The 20,722-nt window shown below is 39.6% G+C and overlaps 2 protein-coding genes and 1 long non-coding RNA gene across 4 annotated transcripts in view; 2 read left to right on the top strand and 1 right to left on the bottom strand.

Moving 5' to 3' along the window:
- Window positions 1-20,722, top strand: part of LOC310734542 — a 152,446-nt gene that overhangs the window by 14,477 nt on the left and 117,247 nt on the right. The window lies entirely within an intron of this gene.
- Window positions 1-20,722, top strand: part of itgb3b (integrin beta 3b) — a 285,998-nt gene that overhangs the window by 182,781 nt on the left and 82,495 nt on the right. The window lies entirely within an intron of this gene.
- Window positions 1-20,722, bottom strand: part of map2k6 (mitogen-activated protein kinase kinase 6) — a 41,055-nt gene that overhangs the window by 8,779 nt on the left and 11,554 nt on the right. The window contains exons 1-10 of one of the 2 annotated variants that reach the window (XM_083556616.1): window positions 18,294-18,762; window positions 16,631-17,752; window positions 14,489-16,574; window positions 13,573-14,240; window positions 13,343-13,409; window positions 13,073-13,121; window positions 11,248-11,361; window positions 10,600-10,719; window positions 9,131-9,247; window positions 6,576-6,627 (exon numbers count right to left, since the gene is read on the bottom strand). In XM_083556616.1, the coding sequence (XP_083412742.1) occupies window positions 6,576-6,627; window positions 9,131-9,247; window positions 10,600-10,719; window positions 11,248-11,361; window positions 13,073-13,121; window positions 13,343-13,409; window positions 13,573-13,843 (790 nt within the window). In that variant the 5' untranslated portion in view covers window positions 13,844-14,240; window positions 14,489-16,574; window positions 16,631-17,752; window positions 18,294-18,762. Of the gene's footprint in view, window positions 1-6,575; window positions 6,628-9,130; window positions 9,248-10,599; window positions 10,720-11,247; window positions 11,362-13,072; window positions 13,122-13,342; window positions 13,410-13,572; window positions 14,241-14,488; window positions 16,575-16,630; window positions 17,753-18,293; window positions 18,763-20,722 lie in introns of those variants that run through there. The other variant, XM_083556617.1, reaches the window with a different exon arrangement.

The following is a 20,722-nucleotide window of genomic DNA, read 5'->3' as shown; positions in this document are numbered from 1 at the left end:
CGGCCCCCTTGATCTGAACCCGAGCGGTGTTCAGTTATTGGACTTCTGTGCTAGTTACAGTTTGTCCATAACGAACACCATGTTCAAGCATAAGTGCACGTGGCACCAGGACACCCTAGGCCGTAGGTCGATGATCGACTTTGTGGTCGTTTCATCTGACCTGCGGCCGTATGTCTTGGACACTCGGGTAAAGAGAGGGGCGGAGCTGTCAACTGATCACCACCTGGTGGTGAGTTGGATCCGATGGCGGGGGAGGAAGCTGGACAGACTCGGCAGACCCAAGCGTACTGTGAGGGTCTGCTGGGAACGTTTGGCCGAGTCTCCTGTCAGAGAGATCTTCAACTCCCACCTCCGCGGAGCTTTGACCGGATCCCGAGGGAGGCCGGAGATATTGAGTCCGAGTGGACCATGTTCTCCACCTCCATTGTCGAAGCGGCCGCTCGGAGCTGTGGCCGTAAGGTCTCCGGTGCCTGTCAAGGCGGCAATCCCCGAACCCGGTGGTGGCAACCGGAAGTAAGGGATGCCGTCAAGCTGAAGGAGGAGTCCTATCGGGCCTGGTTGGCTTGTGGAACTCTTTTTAAGAAGGGGGACCGGAGGGTGTGTTCCAACTATAGGGGGATCACACTTCTCAGCCTACCTGGGAAAGTCTATGCCAGGGTACTGGAGAGAAGAATACGGCCGATAGTAGAACCTCGGATTCAGGAGGAACAGTGTGGTTTTCGTCCAGGCCGTGGAACACTGGACCAGCTCTATACCCTCTACAGGGTGCTGGAGGGTTCATGGGAGTTTGCCCAACCAGTCCACATGTGTTTTGTGGATTTGGAAAAGGCATTCGACTGTGTCCCTCGCGGCGGCCTGTGGAAAGTGCTCCGGGAGTATGGGGTCCGGGGCCCTTTACTAAGAGCTGTCCGGTTCCTGTACGGCCGAAGCAGGAGCTTGGTTCGCATTGCCGGCAGTAAGTCAGACTTGTTCCTGGTGCATGTTGGACTCCGGCAGGGCTGTACGGTTCTGTTCATAATTTTTATGGACAGAATTTCTAGGCGCAGCCAGGGGCTGGAGGATGTCCGGTTTGGTGACAACACGATTTCGTCTCTGCTCTTTGCAGATGTTGTCGTGTTGGCTTCATCAGACCAGGACCTTCAGCACGCACTGGGACGGTTTGCAGTCGAATGTGAAGCGGCTGCGATGAGAATCAGCACCTCCAAATCTGAGGCCACGGTCCTCAGTCGGAAAAGGGTGGCTTGCCGACTTCAGGTTGGTGGAGAGTTCCTGCCGCAAGTGGAGGAGTTTAAGTATCTTGGGGTTTTGTTCACGAGTGAGGGAAGGGTGGAACGGGAGATTGACAGACGGATCGGTGCAGCTTCTGCAGTAATGCGGTCGATGTACCGGTCTGTCGTGGTGAAGAAAGAGCTGAGCCGCAAGGCGAAACTCTCGATTTACCCGTCAATCTACGTTCCTACTCTCACCTATGGTCATGAGCTCTGGGTCATGACCGAAAGGACAAGATCCTGGATACAGGCGGCCGGAATGAGCTTTCTCCGCAGGGTGGCTGGGCGATCCCTTAGAGATAGGGTGAGAAGCTCGGTCACTCGGGAGGAGCTCAGAGTAGAGCCGCTGCTCCTCCACATCGAGAGGGGTCAGCTGAGGTGGCTCGGGCATCTGTTCCGGATGCCTCCTGGACGCCTTCCTGGGAAGGTGTTCCGGGCGCGTCCCAATGGGAGAAGACCCCGGGGAAGACCTAGGACACGCTGGAGAGACTATGTCTTCCGGCTGGCCTGGGAACGCCTCGGTGTCCCCCCGGAAGAGCTGGAAAAAGTGTCTAGGGAGAGGGAAGTCTGGGCATCTCTTCTTAGACTGCTGCCCCCGCGACCCAGTCTCGGATAAGCGAGAGAAGATGCATGCATGCATGCAGGATGTAAAAATAGATCAGATATATATTTTTTAATAAACAAACAAAGCTTCATTCAGTTCTACAAAATCCTAACTGCCCCAAGACGTGTCACACACAGCTCCAAGTCTCCATGGTGCTTCAAAATGTTTTGTAATTCACATCCAAAATTAACTTTAGGAAAGATCCATCTGCACGTGGCCTATTTATATAGAGAAAAAAATTTTTTATCCTCTTCTTTGTACAGAAATGAAAGAAGGTGAATGATTATCATGAATGCCACCAATAAAACATTTTCAATTGCTTCAAAATGGCATCATTACATGTGATGCCTTGAGTCAATAATTAAAATAATAATACAAAAAAAAAAAGTGTCTGTGGTCAAAAAACACCTAAATTACTCAGATGGCTTGATGTTGCTTTAAGAGTTACATAACACAGACCAGCAATAGAACTGCACACACTGTGACTGTGACATGGCTTAAATTAAACCCATTCAGATTTATAAAGAAAAAAACAGGCTGTTAAACACGTCTGGGTGCAAAAGAAATGATTTCTTAGATAAAGACTCGTCTGAAGTAGAAATTATAGCACATCTAAACGGTGTGTGTGTATATGTATGTATGTATGTATGTATGTGTGTGTGTGTGTGTGTATGTACACACACACACACACACACACACACACACACACACACACACATACATACATACATACACACACACACACACATACATATACACATACATACATACATACATACATACATACATACATACATACATACATACATACATACAGTACAGACCAAAAGTTTGGACACACCTACTCATTCAAAGAGTTTTCTTTATTTTCATGACTATGAAAATTGTAGATTCACACTGAAGGCATCAAAACTATGAATTAACATGTGGAATTATGTATGGAATTATATACATAACAAAAAAGTGTGAAACAACTGAAAAATGTCATTCTAGGTTCTTCAAAGTAGCCACCTTTTGCCTTGATTACTGCTTTGCACACTCTTGGCATTCTCTTGATGAGCTTCAAGAGGTAGTCACCTGAAATGGTCTTCCAACAGTCTTGAAGGAGTTCCCCGAGAGATGCTTGGCACTTGTTGGCCCTTTTGCCTTCACTCTGTGGTCCAGCTCACCCCTAAACCATCTTCAGGTCCGGTGGCTGTGAAGGCCAGGTCATCTGGCGCAGCACCCCATCACTCTCCTTCTTGGTCATATAGCCCTTACACAGCCTGGATGTGTGTTTGGGGTCATTGTCCTGTTGAAAAATAAATGATGGTCCAACTAAACGCAAACCGGATGGAATAGCATGCCGCTGCAAGATGCTGTGGTAGCCATGCTGGTTCAGTATGCCTTAAATTTTGAATAAATCCCCAACAGTGTCACCAGCAAAGCACCCCCACACCATCACACCTCCTCCTTCATGCTTCACGGTGGGAACCAGGCATGTAGAGTCCATCCGTTCACCTTTTCTGCTTTGCACAAAGACACGGTGGTTGGAACCAAAGATCTCAAATTTGGACTCATCAGACCAAAGCACAGATTTCCACTGGTCTAATGTCCATTCCTTGTGTTCTTTAGCCCAAACAAGTCTATTCTGCTTGTTGCCTTTCTTTAGCAGTGGTTTCCTAGCAAATATTCTACCATGAAGGCCTGATTCACACAGTCTCCTCTTAACAGTTGTTGTAGAGATGTGTCTGCTGCTAGAACTCTGTGTGCCATTGACCTGGTCTCTAATCTGAGCTGCTGTTAACCTGCAATTTCTGAGGCTGGTGACTCGGATGAAATTATCCTCCGCAGCAGAGGTGACTCTTGGTCTTCCTTTCCTGGGGCGGTCCGCATGTGAGCCAGTTTCTTTGTAGCGCTTGATGGTTTTTGTGACTGCACTTGGGGACACTTTCAAAGTTTTCCCAATTTTTCGGACTGACTGACCTTCATTTCTTAAAGTAATGATGGCCACTCGTTTTTCTGTACTTAGCTGCTTTTTTCTTGCCATAATACAAATTCTAACAGTCTATTCAGTAGGACTAAAAGCTGTGTATCCACCTGACTTCTGCACAACACAACTGATGGTCCCAACCCCATTTATAAGGCAAGAAATCACACTTATTAAACCTGACAGGGCACACCTGTGAAGTGAAAACTATTTCAGGTGACTACCTCTTGAAGCTCATCAAGAGAATGCCAAGAGTGTGCAAAACAGTAATCAAAGCAAAATGTGGCTACTTTGAAGAACCTACAATATGACATTTTCAGCTGTTTCACACTTTTTTGTTATGTATATAATTCCATATATAATTCCACATGTTAATTCATAGTTTTGATGCCTTCAGTGTGACTCTACAATTTTCATAGTCATGAAAATAAAGAAAACTCTTTGAATGAGAAGGTGTGTCCAACTTTTGGTCTGTACTGTACACACACACACACACACACACACACACACACACACACACACACACACACACACACACACACACACACACACACACACACACACACACACACACACACACACACACACACACACACACACACACACACACACACACGGGTTTTCCAGGCACATTCATGTTGTTTTTTTCTATGCAACAAACTAAAAGGCAAAAACAAGCAAGAATTGGACTGTGAATTTTTAGCTCTAGAAGAACTACTTCTGTAAGATGAAGAACAAGCGAGATGTTAGCAGAATGTTTCAACCCCACAATCAATCATGGAGGTGAAAGCTTAATAATTTGGGGTTGTTTTGGAGCAGGGACGGTTGGAGATTTATTCGGGGTGAAAGGAAATACAATGCAATTCTGTCTGGACTTCACACTACAGGACAATGTGCCGAAGCGTACGTCCGAGTTGTTATTTACAGTACAAACAGTCTTCTGGAGTGTCATCTATCATGAAATACCCTGCCCAGTCACTGCACTTAAATCTGAACTGTATCACAAGACCAGAAAGAAATATTTCAGCGGAATGTTTAGGGAAAAACTAACTGTCCGGATCCCAAGAGTCTGTAGAAGCTGGTACTTGTGCTAAGGGAGGAAAACTGGTACTTGTGCTTTTTCAATGAAAACGAAGTCTGTACATTTATATATTCGTTCGGTCAAAGTAAATCTTCATTTTGTTACATTAGCTAGTTTGTTGCGTAGAAAGGAAAGGAAGATACAATTATGTCTCTTAAAGACTATAAAAGACCTGGTGTTTCCACCTAGTGGACAGGCGAAGTATATAATCAAACCCTAGTGTGAAAGAATACCCTCGTAGAATTCTTACAAGACAGGACATAATAATCATCTGGTCTTTAATAGATCTTAGAATTAGATACATACAACCTCAGATGAACAACGCATTAGTAGCTAGACCAAAGTGGAGATTTGGCTCTAATGCACAGCACAGTGTTTTGGCAAAAACCAAACACACCTTATACTAACACTCAAGCACAGGGTGTTGGAAGGGTGATGATTTGGGTTGTTGTTTTGCAGGACCTGGGCAGCACACAGTCTTTGAGTTGACCATTAACTCATCTGTATACCAAAGTATTCTAGAGTCAATTATGAAAGCATTTATTCTACAGATGCAGGTCTGCTTAAACTGGTTCATACAACAGGACAATGATCCCAAAAACACCAGCAAAAAAAAACAAAAAACAAAAAAACCCAAAACAGAATCAATGTGTTGTAATGGCCCAATCAAAGTCCAGACCTCAACCCAAACGAAACACTGTGGCAGAACCTCAAGTGAGCTGTGTATAAATCAATGCCCACAAACCTCGATGCAACTCTGTAAAGAAGAGAATCGAGCCAAAACTCAACAATGATGCGAGAGATGATGATAAATACATACAGGACATGATTACAAGTTAGTGCCACTGAAGGTGGTTCTACAAGCTACTAATATCAAAGTCTGCTCAGTTTTTCCACACATGGGTTCTCCATTTCGGCTTGATTTTAGAAAAAATGAAATTATTACATGGTGTAATAGGCCATGTGGTTTTGTTCATCTGAGTGGTTGTATTCCTAGACGCAGATGTATTTTTTTTTAAGTTCGATTTTTGTATATTTTATTTTTTGTGTGTGTAAACACAAACATTGTACCAGATTTAATACAAAAAATTTTATAAAATCCGAAACAAAAACCATAACTGCTTTAGGTTTACAAATAAAATAATAAAATAGAATAAAATATTAATTTTTTTAATTTTTTATTTTGGGCTAAAATATAAATATTCATTGGATGGGGAAAAAATATATATATTTTTAAATAATTATTAATAATCTTAAAAAAAAAAACCTAGTTTTGCAATTTCATTTAAATGTAAAGATATGATAAATACCCCTAAGCAGCAGCTGATGTTGAATTTAAATGTTTGTTTTGCACTAGATATTTTTACAAGAGTACAGGAACAGTCCATAATTGTGTACATCAAAATATTACACTTGTAATTTTGTCTAATAAAGCACGACCTGTGTGGGCCTGTAGAGGAAATACAAACCTTTTAATGAGAAACAATAAAAAATGTTTTATTAAACACACACCCAGGCTATAAATAATATAAGAGAGAGGGGTGGGTGGGGGGGTGGGGGTGGGTGGATGGTACTGCAGGAAACTAGATATATTTAACTGAATTTAGCTGGAAGTGAGAAATAAAAAAAAATGGCTGCTGCCGTGTCTCTCACCTCGGTGGATCACTGACAGTTTGCTGTGCAGGTGTTCCAGAGCTTTCACAATCTGCAACAGGAAACAAGATTCAGTGCAAGAGATACATTCGTTTCCTGAATGTGAAGGGGAGTAAATGTGTCTAATGGACATGACTGTGTAAGAAATGGAAACAGAGGAAGCCCATTTGTCATTTGCACAAGAAAGCAGGAAATATTCCATTTCGAAAGCCTCATGACTCGCAAACACCGCAGTTAGATGGAAAAAACAAGCATAAAATCTCAGCGAAATGTTTTTAGCACTGATATCACCAGATATAAACTGTGACCTTTCGGAAAATACGCGTGGTGACCGGATTTATCACATTATTAGGATTATAAGTTCGAAGTGCTCAAATGTATGAAAATATATCGCATAAGATTCCAGGAGATTCAACGTACACACACACATACATACATACATACAAATATACATATAGACACATACATACATACACACATATATAGACATGTTGAAACTGTGTCACTTTTGTTGCCAGTTATTTAGACAACAATGTCCATGTTGAGTTATGTTTTTAGAGGACTGTAAATCTGTACTGTTATATGAGCTGCACATTGACTACTCTAAAATATATCCTAGTTTTATTTCTACAGTATTTTTTCCTTGAAAAAATAATTGCTGAAATGTGAGGGACACCGTGTGTGTATATGTATATATGTATGTGTGTGTGTGTGTGTGTGTGTGTGTGTGTGTGTGTGTGTGTGTGTGTATATATATATAAATCTCCACTTACTAATACAATAGGTTATTTAATGCATGAAAGCGAACACTTCGAATACATTTTTCGTAAATTTAGCTTCAATCAAAAAAAAAAAAAGATCAAACAAAGGAGATTATTTTAAACTTTACTCAAATGTATTGCTGCAAACGAATATAAAAAAAAAAATGTAGCCATTCACACACACAAACACTTCAGGATCACGCCAGTCTGTGCCAATAATACAGCAATAAGTTATATGATATTCAGCATGTATGTTGTTATAGACATGTCAAAATATTATGACTTCATCGCTCTTTGGACAGAGTGCCTCAACACACATGACTTTTTGTTTTGTTTTGTTACCTTACCAAGTTGGACTGCAGGCATTCTTTCAACTCCGATATCTCATAAAGCAACTCTATGATTCCTTGAACTGCAGACTGTAGTTCACATTTACTAATAACAAAAATTCTCTTATTTTATAAGTGATTTTATATTGAACTGAAAGGGTTACATTTTCGTTCGCACCTCAGCAGTTTAAGGTTAAACCTATTATTCTATTAACACGTAATTGAAGCAGTCAGAAGTAATTTAACTTTCGCTACTAACCAGAACAATTTTGTAAAATCCAGACGAAAAAAATAACTTTATAATTAAAGGTTATAACGCATTATTTATATTTCCTTGTTACACTGACAGCCTTTGGCAGACGCCTTTATTCAGAGCAGCAGTCTCATTTTTAGACACCTGAGCAGTTGCTTTGGTCTTGCTCAGTGGCCCAGCAGTGAAAGCCTGGTGGTACTGAGATTGGAATCATCAGGTAGGTTGAAAATGAAATGAAAAGATTGCTTCTGCTTTTACTTTAATGATTCAGAATCAAAACGAACATTGACGGACTGAAACCGAGATGATTTTCCCCAAATAAATTTAACATTTAGTTTCATTCTGGCAAAAAAAGATTTTTAAATCAAATCTGCTTGAAAACGCTTACATCCACAGTGATGTGATGTGATCGATCTGAAGATTAGGGACTTGCCCAAAATGTAGTGCTTAGTAATACCAAGATTTAAACTCATAACTAGGGTTAGGGTTAATGAAGCACGTTTGTGTCTACTACTGAAAGAAAAAAACACGTTTATTCGGTCCGAGATGGAGCTTAGTAGCAATGCAACAATCTAACAAAGCGACCCAGCAACTACACTATATGGACAAAAGTATTGGGACACCTGACAAACCAAGCCATGAGTGGTTCTTCACCAAACTTATCACAATTGTATGTCTTTTTGTGGTGGCATTTCATTTTCCCTTTACTTAAACTATAAAACCTGTTCCAGCATGACAAAGCCAGCTCCATGAAGATATTCTTTACATGGGTTGGCCTGCTATAGAGCTCTGACTTTACTAACACCCTTGTGGCTGACTTGCACAAATCATCTCCACGAGCTCACTCTGAAATCTAGTGGAACATCTTCCCAGAAGAGTGGAAGTTAGTATAACGAGGACTAGATGTGGAATGGGACAGTCAAAAAAAAAAAAAAACATATACAAATTTTTCGGTCAGGTGTCCAAGATCTTTTATGCATAGAGTGTAACTTGCTAATTCAAATTGTATTTGCCACATACACAACAATACACAATACAACATTCAGTAAGATGCCTTTTACAACCACTCCAGATGTAAAATTAAACAAAAAAGGAATATAAATAGTATACAGGCAATGTAATAGAAAAAAAAAAAAAGGTATAACAACCTTTCAGTGAATACTCATACAATAACTGATTGTATGAGTGACAGTGTTATTGAGTATAACTCACCGAGACGGCTGTCTTGCCCAGGATGTCCTCTGGGATGGTCATACCCTTCTCATGGACCTGCTTGTAAAACTTATCCAGTGAGGTGTCCATTAGCTCCATACAGATCCACACATCACCCTGCACCATGGAATTCATCCAATCAGGTAAAGAAGCAACACAAAAAAAACAGTAATATTCATCCATCTATCCATCCATCTATACAGAGAACGTTTTTCATTTTAATATGTATATGTCTATCTTCATATATCTCTCTCTATCTACATCTCACGCTCTCTCTATCTACATATAGCTATCTCTCTATCTCTCTCTCTATCAATCTCTATATCAATCTATCTACAGACATACATCTCTATCTACATTATATATCTATCTGTCTGTGTCTGTCTGTCTGTCTGTCTGTGTGTGTGTGTGTGTCAGTGTGTGTGTGTCAGTGTGTGTGTGTCAGTGTGTGTGTGTCAGTGTGTGTGTGTCAGTGTGTGTGTGTGTGTGTCAGTGTGTATGTGTCAGTGTGTGTGGGTCACTTAATAGTCCTGAAATTACAGTAATTAATATCCGTTTATAATGTACATTCAAATTGTATTGTAATATATTACTTCATATTACACTATACTATTTCATACTGTACTATAATTTCTTTTTGTTGGTGTTTTCACATCTTTAAAAATTGGTAAAATTGTAGAATATGCTCATCTGATATACATTTTTACAGACTCGATAAAAGAATAGAAATCCAATATCATCCAATTCCAGTCATTTTAAAAACCAAAACCTGATAAGACCTGGCAATTAAATAATTTGGTATTGATTTCACTGTAATCTCAAATTTAAATGCTGGATAAATGTCTTGAATGACAAAATTTTAAGATTTGATCGCTTATCAGTTTTCAATATAAAACTCTTGTGGCTTCATTTCTCTGGTCTACAAAATTCAGCTAAGCTGCGATGTTATTGTGTTTAATAAGCAGCTTTCGAATGAAGAGACTTGTTACAAGAAATTGCGCTTTAATATGCAATCCATAACTGAAACTCACTGAACCTGTGAAACTGTTTCTCGTTTAAGTGATTTCCCATAATCGCCGCGTAGCACATGGTTCAGGCCGTGACTATTTACTACTTCTAATTGCAACATTTCTGTGAAAACTACAGCAGCTCTAGTTTGTAAAAGAAATCTTGATCTGCACTTTCAGCAGTTATAATCACACACTAAACCTGCTACTTAAATAAACAATAGTATATAATAATAATAGTAAATAATAGTTGAAAAGTATTGGTTTTGATTGCTAATGTGGAAAAAAACAACAACAAAAAAAAATACATACATACATACATAAATTCATTATAATATTCCACCATATTATATATGATTCCTATTTCAAAATAAAGCCATTTCTTTTATCTTAAAGACGTGTGAAAGTTCTGCTATTTCTCATTTAGCTTATGTGTGTGACATGTTGAAGGTTTTTAGTTACCTCTCTGAACAACGCTCCATAGAATGTGACTGTGAAAAAGCAGTCCACTGTCCTCATTGAAATATCCAGATCCATCAGCAGCCGCTTCTGCTCCTGGCTGTTCACCGTCGCCCGGATTCTCTGGAAACACGTGTACAGTACAAAAGATTCAAACAGGTACGCAGTCTGATTGAACAGACAAAAAAACATTATGAATAAATTATGAATAATAAGAGCTGCACAATGAACCGTATTTTATGGCTAAACCCTGAAAATAAAGTGCAATCATTTATTATCTAAACTCAACAAGCAGTCGAGTCTTATAATTGTGATTAATATTGATGAATAAAAAATTATTAATTTTGAAATATCCGGCATTTAAAATGCTTAAAAACATGCAATTATATATATATATATATATATATATATATATATATATATATATATATATATATATATATATATATATATATATATATATATATATATATATATAATGTGTAACAATTACCTACGATTATATATTCAACATTTAAAATAATAAATGTGTATAATATACACAAATGTGCACATACTTTTCAATTCGATTATTATTATTTTTTAATGCATAAATTTATCACATTTGAATCGCTTATAACCTCAGAAACTGCTCATTATTGCATCTCTAACCTTTACTGCCATGATTATGCCACTAGGCACGTGTTTCATTTTATCCACCACTCCATATGCACCCCTGCCCAGCTCTCCGATCGGCTCCAGATCATCTGCCTTCACTTCGAAATTCTACACAAACACACACACACAAAGGATTAAAGCGGCACCAAGTGATTCACAGTGACTCAGTGAATCCAGGACAGAGGCAAAGGAAGAGGGGGAAAAACCATAGACATCAACAGATGACCACAACGGAGAAAAGAATAGATAAAGGATATTCTGATTTAGAAAATTATTAACAAAAGTAGAAAAAGAAAACTTGTGGGTGGTGAAAGAACCTGTTTCTGCCTGCTGCTACTTGCTCTGACTGGTTATTGCCAGAAAGAGCTTTGAACCTGAAGGCCACAAAACACAGCCTTCAGTAATTTGAGACCCTTTCAGTCTCCCCTCATAAAAATCCAACCTGTCTTTATCAGACAACCTCCATTAAAGCGACCGGTTTAAATGGTCATGACCAAAAAAAAAAAAAAAAAGCCACCACCTTTCCAATGGAAAATTCCACTTACTTGACTGGTTTAAAATAAATATTTTTACAGCTCCGGAGGCAGTAAAGCACATTCCTGTCTGCCTGCAATCAGACGGATTCAATTGAGCTATAAAGTGCGCTTGGCTGTCCTTCAGGGCTGGGGGGGGGGGGGGGGGGGATTAATTGAGTCGAGAGTTTATAAGAGCTTCATCAGAACCTTACATCACCACACACACACGACATTAAATATGTTTATGCGTATTCTGGGCTTGTACACTGTCACGGGATATGAACTCGAGTTTACGGGATGGGACGCGTTAAAAAAAAAAAAAAAACACGGGTTTATCTACAAACAAATAAACATTCTTGTAAAGATAACGAAACGAAATTCAGTCTCGTCACGGGACGTCTACACGAGATAATACGATACTGAAAATATTAACTTAAAACATGCACTAGAACATTTTAAAAAAAGATTATAAGACAAATAAAATAATGTCTTACTGAAAGCAGGATTTTTTGGTTCTTATATAAACCACATTTATATTCATTATAGTCCTTTAATTTTTTACTTCAAAGATTCACATTAGATTTTTCTATATTTTTTCGTTCAATGTCAAATTTCCAAATCTGATCTAGAAAATATATAAATATGAGGTTGATTTATAAACTCCCCACTGCATCATCATTATATTTATCACTATGGTCACATGGAGCTTTGACCTGTTGCCTATTTGCAAATATTTGTTCATAGAAGCTGAAAAATGTGTCTGTTCGTTTCACTGCGTAATAATATTCATTGGTCAGTTATATGTTCCTACATATTATTTCCAATGCCATGACTGAGCTTAGATATTTTTTCCCTACATCAGAGCAGAATATACGTAGTTACATCTGTCGTATCTGATATTTAGATTTTCATACGTCATTCCTTTTTTATATATAATATTATTTGTATATTATCCTGATTTTAGTCAGTATTTTTCCTCTTTCAGGCTACAATATTAAAGACATCTTTCACTTTTATTATTGTCCTATTTATTACATCATTCAATAATTGATTTCTACTTTCAATCATTTTTACTTTTATTTTATATATATTTTTAATTTTTATGGATTATATTGAGGGTTGTCAGCTAAATTTGTATTCAGTATTCAATAAATAATTAATTTATAAAATGACAAAAGAATAAAGAAATGGCAACAACAACAACAACTACAAACATGACGAGGAACAGATCTGGGGTTTTATTTTAATAAAGGGGAAAGATGAATAGTGGGATGGATAGAAGGGAGGGGATGGAGAAGTCCTACCTTCTCTCCGATGGTAACGCAGGCTTTCGAGTCCAGGTCTCTTGGGGGTCTGGAGAGTCATGAAGAAATCAAATTGAATCATATTTAAGGAGGAAGGTCATCCTTAATCACATCCTAGAGCTTGTTTCTGAAAACAAGCAACTTCAGTGTGCATCAATAACTGTATACTGTATACGGTTCAATAGACTTAAAAGAAGGTGTGTTTGGGTGGGACAGGTCAAATTTAAGCACAAGATCAGACAGGAAAAAAAAAAATAGAGAAGTGCTTACGTAGGAGCGGGAGGTTGCTGATCAAACGCCTCCCTAGGGAGCCTGGGTACAGGCGGCTTCTTCTTACCTGGAGACAGAAAAGAAAAAAATTAATGGAGGAAAAAAAAAAAGTTTTTAAATAGTACCGATTAAAAAACTGAACTGACTGAACATGCACAAAAAAATGCTCTCCGGATGCTTTCCAAATGCCCTGCTGCGTCCGTCAGCTCAGGAATGGCAAGAGCACTTACAGTTGGACGGCGCCCGTGACTCCAGATCCTGGCTGAGCGAAAGCGAGGGAGGGAGGGAGAGCGCGATCGCATGAGAAAGCACCAAGTCAGCGCGAGTGTTGTACAAGAGCAAGGTGGGGAGACGAGTTAACTGTGATGGATGCATTCTCTCAATTAAAGCAGTACACACTGGCTCGATCAGGCGCTGCAGCCAAAGGCAGGGCTTATAGGGTGATTGACAGATGGGCCAGGCCAATAGAAATCCAGAAAGGCAGATCTGCACATGACGCATCACAGTTTTTTTTTTTTTCAAACCCGTCCTTTTCACTTTACTAAACAGGGGTTATAGAGGCAGATTTAGGGCTGGGATTATACGAGTGCAGAGCTTCAGCCGAAAGCCAGGAATGATTTTGATTCTGTTCAGTGAATTATTCAATAAATCCCATGCACTTAAAAATTAGAATCATTACTGAAATGTGCACAGCATTGTTTCACTGGAACTGACAGCACAGAAGCCACACCTCCTTTCTTTACGGAAACTGAAAGCACTGAAGCAGTGCTTCCTTTGCTGGAATCAAACGCACACTGACAACAGCTTTACTGGAACCAACAGCAGAGTACTTCACTGAAAACTAGCAGAACAGAGGCCATGCCTACTTCACTGAAAACTAGCAGAACAGAGGCCATGCCTACTTCACTAAAACTAGCCAAACAAAAACCACGCCTACTTGACTGAAAACTGCCAGCACAGAGGCCACGCCTACTTCACTGAAAGCTGCAGGGATAGAGGCCATGCCTACTTTACTAAAAACTGCCAGCACAGAGGCCACGCCCACTTTACTGAAAGCTGCAGGGATAGAGGCCACGCCTACTTCACTGAAAACGGGCAGCACAGAGGCCACCCTACTTCACTGAAAACTGCAAGCACAGAGGCCACGCCTACTTCACTGAAAACTGCCAGCACAGAGGCCACGCCTACTTCACTGAAAACTGCCAGCACAGAGGCCACCCTTACTTCACTGAAAACTGCCAGCACAGACGCCACGCCTCCTTCACTGGATCCAATAGCATTGAGGCCATGCCTCCTTCAATGAAAATGACAGCACATAGGCCACACCCCCTGCACTGAAAAAGAAAGCACAGAGGCCACACCTCCCGCATTTGAACTGATAGCAGGCCACACCTTCTTCCCTGAAATTTGATATCAAAATTCAGGTCGGCGCAGCTACAGGTTTTATTGATTTCTTAATAAGGGGTTTTTAATTAAACAACAGACAACATCAACACAAGCCAATGTGATCTAATTGGATCGTCGTTGTTTTTTCTCTCTTTCCTTTTTATTCCACTTCCTCATCTCTCCATCAAGAGATGAAAAAAAACCTTCAATGAACAAACGTGGGCTGATAGTAGCAACCTCTCTCAGCATTACTCATCAGATTTGCATGTTTCACTAGGCATCACTGTTCCTACTGTCGGTTTTTATCTGAATACAACTGCAACAAAATATTTGCGTAATGCACTCGTTTCACCGACGTGAACAAAGAGTCCAGAGTACAAATATTAATTATCTCAGAAACCTCAGACATTCCTCTTTATTGCAGTATAGAGGAAGGTGAAGAGGAAAAGTGTAGCTCAGTGGTGTAGCTTAGTTTCGCCAAGCTTCCATTCTTGGGCCTTTGAGTGAGGTCCTTCACACTCTGCCCCTGGGCTGCTGTATCGTGGGTGGACACTCCACTCTGACCCTTGCTTTCTAACATCGCTGGGACGAGCAAAGGCAGAATTTAAAAAAATTTTATCTTTTCTTTCTTTAAAGCTAAAAATGTGCTTAGGGGCCAAATGAACAGTCCATTTCCTATTGAACTCTGGTTTCAGAGATATGACATAAAAATGCTACTTGAGCACATTAAGACATTCTATGGAGAACATTTCGAAAGCCATTTCGTGTGATGGTTTATGGAGTACGTCATACAATATTAAACAAATACTTTTTAAACGCTTAACCTAATCCTTCTCCAAAGATCCTCAGCACATTTTGTTCACCTATACAAAGGATAATGTATTTATTCTGATTTATAGAAGAAAAAAAAGTTAAATCCATGAGTAGTTTTCTAATTCAGTCCAATTAAATCACACGACAATTTAATGCAAACCTGCACCAGTTTGACAAAAAGAGGAAAACAGCATACCTGGGCCAAGGAAGTGAAACAGAGCAAAAAAAATAACGCTGGTTATTTCAGAAGTTGTGAAATTTACATGGCTGAAAACGAGGTGTTTAATCTGAGCTGCGGTGTCACACTGAAAAGGCGTTACTGCTCCCAAAAGCAAAGTTTATCCTTTTCCAATCTCTGCAACAACACGTTTTATTCCTTTTATACCGCATTTGTAGATTATTTTCTCATCATGGTGTGTAAAGCAAGGTTATCACCATCTACTATAGCAGCAATACAGCTGTTTATTCAGCCTCTCTTTTCCCCTTGATTGAGACAGACAGACAGACAGACAGACAGACAGACAGACAGACAGACAGACAGACAGACAGGCAGGCAGCCAGACAGAGAGGCAGACGTCTTGCTTACAACAACCAACCAAATCTTTTCTATGGCAGAGAATATCACAAAACACTGACTCAAAGGCTGGGCGATATAAACTTAAAATTAAATATATTCATGGCGTTTTCTTTCCTTATTTGTTTACTCGCAGTTCCAATACGGGGAAAAAAATTCCAATGATCACATGATCTTGTTGGCACGATCACCTCAGCATACAGGTTAGTGAGTCCCATTTCACCCTTAGTCCCTATTCATTGTTATAATAACCTCCACTCTTCTGGGAAGATGTTCCACTAGATTTTGGGATGTGCTTGTGGAGATTTGCGGTTGAGGTCAGAGCTCTATAGCAGGAGATCTTTCGCTCGTCTCGCAGATGCATTAGTATCTTAACTGCTGTTTGAATAAATGAATCAATACTTTGACCAATCTCTTTCTCCTTGAGCAGTACAAGTAAACACGTTCAAAAAATCTCATCTATATTTTAAATACCTATAGAACAAATAGAAATATACCTAGGGTTTACCTTAAACGTAAGCGCGTGACTAGATAATGAAACGCTATTAAGCCCTAAATTTCCATTTCAAGTCAAGAGGCTTGTCATTTCAACCACAACGATTCTCCAGAACCCTGGTGCTACATAAAACATAAAGCTACATACAGAATGCATAGCTGAGGACTTAAGTGAGCTGTCCTCGCCACAAAGTGCATTGTGTGCAACCGAGTGCAAACAAAAGACAGTGCGTGCAGACAACACAAGACGGTGTAAGACGTACACAAAACAAAAATGCTCCACCAGTAACCCTACTGTATGTGTTCTGCAGTACAATGCGCAAAAAGAGAACTTTAACGGCTTGCATTACATTTAAGGCGTTTGGCAGACAGCTTGACCCAAAAAATGACTTACAAAATATATACCATAAGAGGAAATCTAGCAACGGTCTATACAGTAAATATGAACAAGTCACACAGCCTGATATACACAAATCCTACACTAGAACCCCTAATCCACATATCAAAGCTCTGTCAAATGATAAATCTCCAATGGATCTCTTTTTTTATTTCTAGCCAACAGATTCGACTTTACTATTGCACCGAGTGCTGAGTAGAGTGGAACATGATCTGTAACAACAAACAGACGTTCGGCTGACACCATCAAAACACTTCCTGTTCAACTTGTCTTCTGGAGGTTCTCCTTATAATATTAGCTGCATTCAGGGAAAATTCTCTCAACAAGATCGGTTTCTTTGGGCTTATGTCCAAAACAAGGACTGTGAAGACTTTGTCTAATGTTGAACTCGAATATTCAACGAAATTCTTATTTTAATTACATTTCTATAACTACAGCAACGATGAATCGGCTAAAAGAGAATTCAATCTTGAATCTCCACAGTATATTAACAACTAATTTACTAATAACTATTAGCTAAACGAATGTAGCTCACATGAATATACGAACATATGAAACAAATATAATCGAGTGTCTCAATCCTTTTATTATATAGCGTTACTAATAAACTGATTTTTTAAACGTGCAAGTTAACACAAAGAAAAATGTAACATCTTTCGGCTTCTTTCCCATTAGGGGGCGCCACAGCGGATCATCTGTCTCCATACCCCCTGTCCTCTACATCTGCCTCTTTCAAACCAACCACCTGCATGTCTTCCCTCACCACATCCATTAACCTCCTCCTTGGTCTTCCTCTTTTCCTCCTTCCTGGTGGCTCCATCCTCAGCATTCTTCTACTGATATACTCCATGTACCTCCTCTGCACATGTCCAAACCATCTCAATCTCTCCTCCCTCACCTTGTCACCAAAACGTCCTACATGCACTGTCCCTGTTATAAACTCATTTTTAAAAAGTGTAACATCTTTGATGGTGGATTTTCACACAGAAAAGTTATTTGGGGTATATTTATGGAGCAAGGAAGGAGTCTCCAGTGTCAGCATTTTGCAACACCACAATTACAGTACAATATTTAAGACTTTCAAAACTTATTCAAAATGCTGTTTTGTGCCATGGTCAGTGTAGGAAAAACAAAACATTTTGAAATCTCGGATAAGTAATTGACATTTGATTGCCAAGTCATCCAACACATTCAAAAATAGGGGTTGTTAATTAATCCGTTGGGTGCCGATTCCTTTTGTCCTTCACTACACGATGTTTAATGAAGCACCAGGGTTCTAAAGAAACGTCATTTTATTTCACTGTGTACTGCGTCAGCTTTATATGGTAGAAATGACAAAAGCTTCTTGACTTTAGCCATTTACAATACCAAACACGTCAATCTTGTTTTTTTGTTGTACAGTATGCAAACACGCGCACAAGATTGCCTGCTGGAAAGGACCGCTGTAAAAACTACTTTGACTTAAAACAAAACATGTCAACGCAGGCATCATCTTACCGTGGATGAAAAAGATAGAACGATGGAAAAATGCACAGCAAACATTTTTATTTAAAAGAAGCATGAGTATTAACATATATTGACTTCTAATATATTAGTAAAAATTAAACGCACTTAAGCTTCATTTGCATTTCTGAAATGGAGGTCGAGCTATACTAAGTAGTCAAGCTACAGTATATTACATAAAACCAAATGATCATACAAAAACAATGCAAACTCGGGAAAAGCGCACCATCGTTTAACTTACGTTAAACTTGTATATATATGTTTGCTGAAGCCAAACCAAATATTTTATGGTGGCACTGTAAAAATTTCAGAACACAGCTCAAACACAGCTCATTTGCATACAGTAACGCCCACACAACTCCATATAAGGAAATGGGCCCTGCAGCTGTGAGTATGAAATGAACAATCAGAGTAAAGGCTGAAGAGGAAGCTCTTTTGACTCGATTCTATGCCAGTGAAATATTGCAACAATAATCATCATAAGCACTAATTCTTTACAACCTTTTCTTTTTCGGCATTCCGTTAAAGCCTGTAGCTCTTGACAGAGTATCCATCTATTTATACAGCATCTTTTGTCTAAAAATCTTTTTTCTTCATTAATGGATTTGTGTTGGCTCACTCACTTTTTTATTGGCTTTTATATTTTATATTCATATATTCAAATAATGGCAACGATTTAAAATGGCTCACGTTCTTAATCTATGACCCAGTCATAAAGTTCGAAAAGCATGAAAGAGACTCCACAGATCTTCTGTAAGTCGGTCTGAGAAAGGGTGTCTGTTGAATGCTGTAAAAAGGGCAGTAAAATAGGTATTAGATTGTGTCAAAAAGCCAAAAAATCTATGCTAAATATGAGTCAAGGTTCACATTAGATTTCTTAGGCATGAATGTACACAAACTTTCAGCATTTTAACTATAATAATCATCTTTGACCAGTTTGTTGTTGCTCCATTAGGCCCCTGCTGATGCCAGAAATGTGCAACAGCACATGCTGGAAAAAGAGAGAGATCATATCTCTCTTCGACTGGACATTAAGGAAGCGTAGGCACGGGGCGGCACGCAGAGTGTGTGTGTGTGTGTGTGTGTGTGTGTGTGTGTGTGTGTGTGTGTGTGTGTATTTGCCCATCCAGAGCAATGTGTTCCTGCGTTCCTGCCCTTTCGATCCCACCTCCACCCCTCGCCCCCTCTCATGGCTGTTCTCATTTTCAGTGCAGCTTTGTTGCCCAAAAGTCAGGAAGGTCTCCTCCCACCTACATTTACACATACAACAATAATAAAAGAAAACTGACACTGAACTACTCCCACAACCACCACCATACACAAACACGGCCCGAGATACACACAAGGTGCTCAGGTGCACGCTACGGCAGCTAGCAGTCCTGCCAGAGTTACATTTCAATGAAAATTTCTGAAACGCATTTGTATTGTAATATGTACATGTGAATGTACACTGACTGGGTGCTTCGTTCCATTAAATTTTCTTTATTTTTTATGAATGCACATCAACGCATCACCGGTTTCTCGCAGGAATCATTCAGCAAAACATCTTTCACTTGCTTTACGATACACTGTAGGCTCACCACTTAAAGTGCAACACTGTCTACAGATTTTTCCTCCTTACAAAACCATTACAAATCGCACCAGTACGACGTGAACGTAGATCCGAAAATGACACTGAGGTTAGCATGCAAGTTAGTACAGAACAAGACATTTAGCATTTGGCAGACGCTCTTCTACAGAGTGACTTACAATTAGCTCATTTATACAACTGAGCAGTTGAAGGTTAAATGCTTTGCTCGAGGTCCCAGTAGTGGCATTTAAACTCACGACCTTCTGCTTAGAAGTAACAACATTAACAGTAACCACTTAGCTACTACCTTGCCAATAGGTCAAACACCATCCACCAGCATTGCCTTCGAGATAACCTTGTAGATCACGATGGATCGATTTCTGCCTCCGGGTCTGTACTAACTCGCAAAACTGCATATCAGTATTTATTCGCCAGCCATACAGCTAAAATTAATTCCAACAAGTGTTATAAAAGACTAATTTCCATACAAAGTTCTGGGGAAAACTCCCCCCCCAGTCTCTATTTTTACATTTCAATCTATAGCATTTAGCAGACGCCTCACGTCCAGAGCAACTTACACTTATCTAATCCGTACAATTGAGCAGTTGAGGGTTAAGGGCCTTGCTCAAGAGCCCAGCAGTG

Source organism: Silurus aristotelis (assembly GCF_946808225.1).
Source record: "Silurus aristotelis genome assembly, chromosome: 12".
Taxonomy (NCBI): domain Eukaryota; kingdom Metazoa; phylum Chordata; class Actinopteri; order Siluriformes; family Siluridae; genus Silurus; species Silurus aristotelis.
This window is presented reverse-complemented; position numbering and strand designations above follow the sequence as displayed.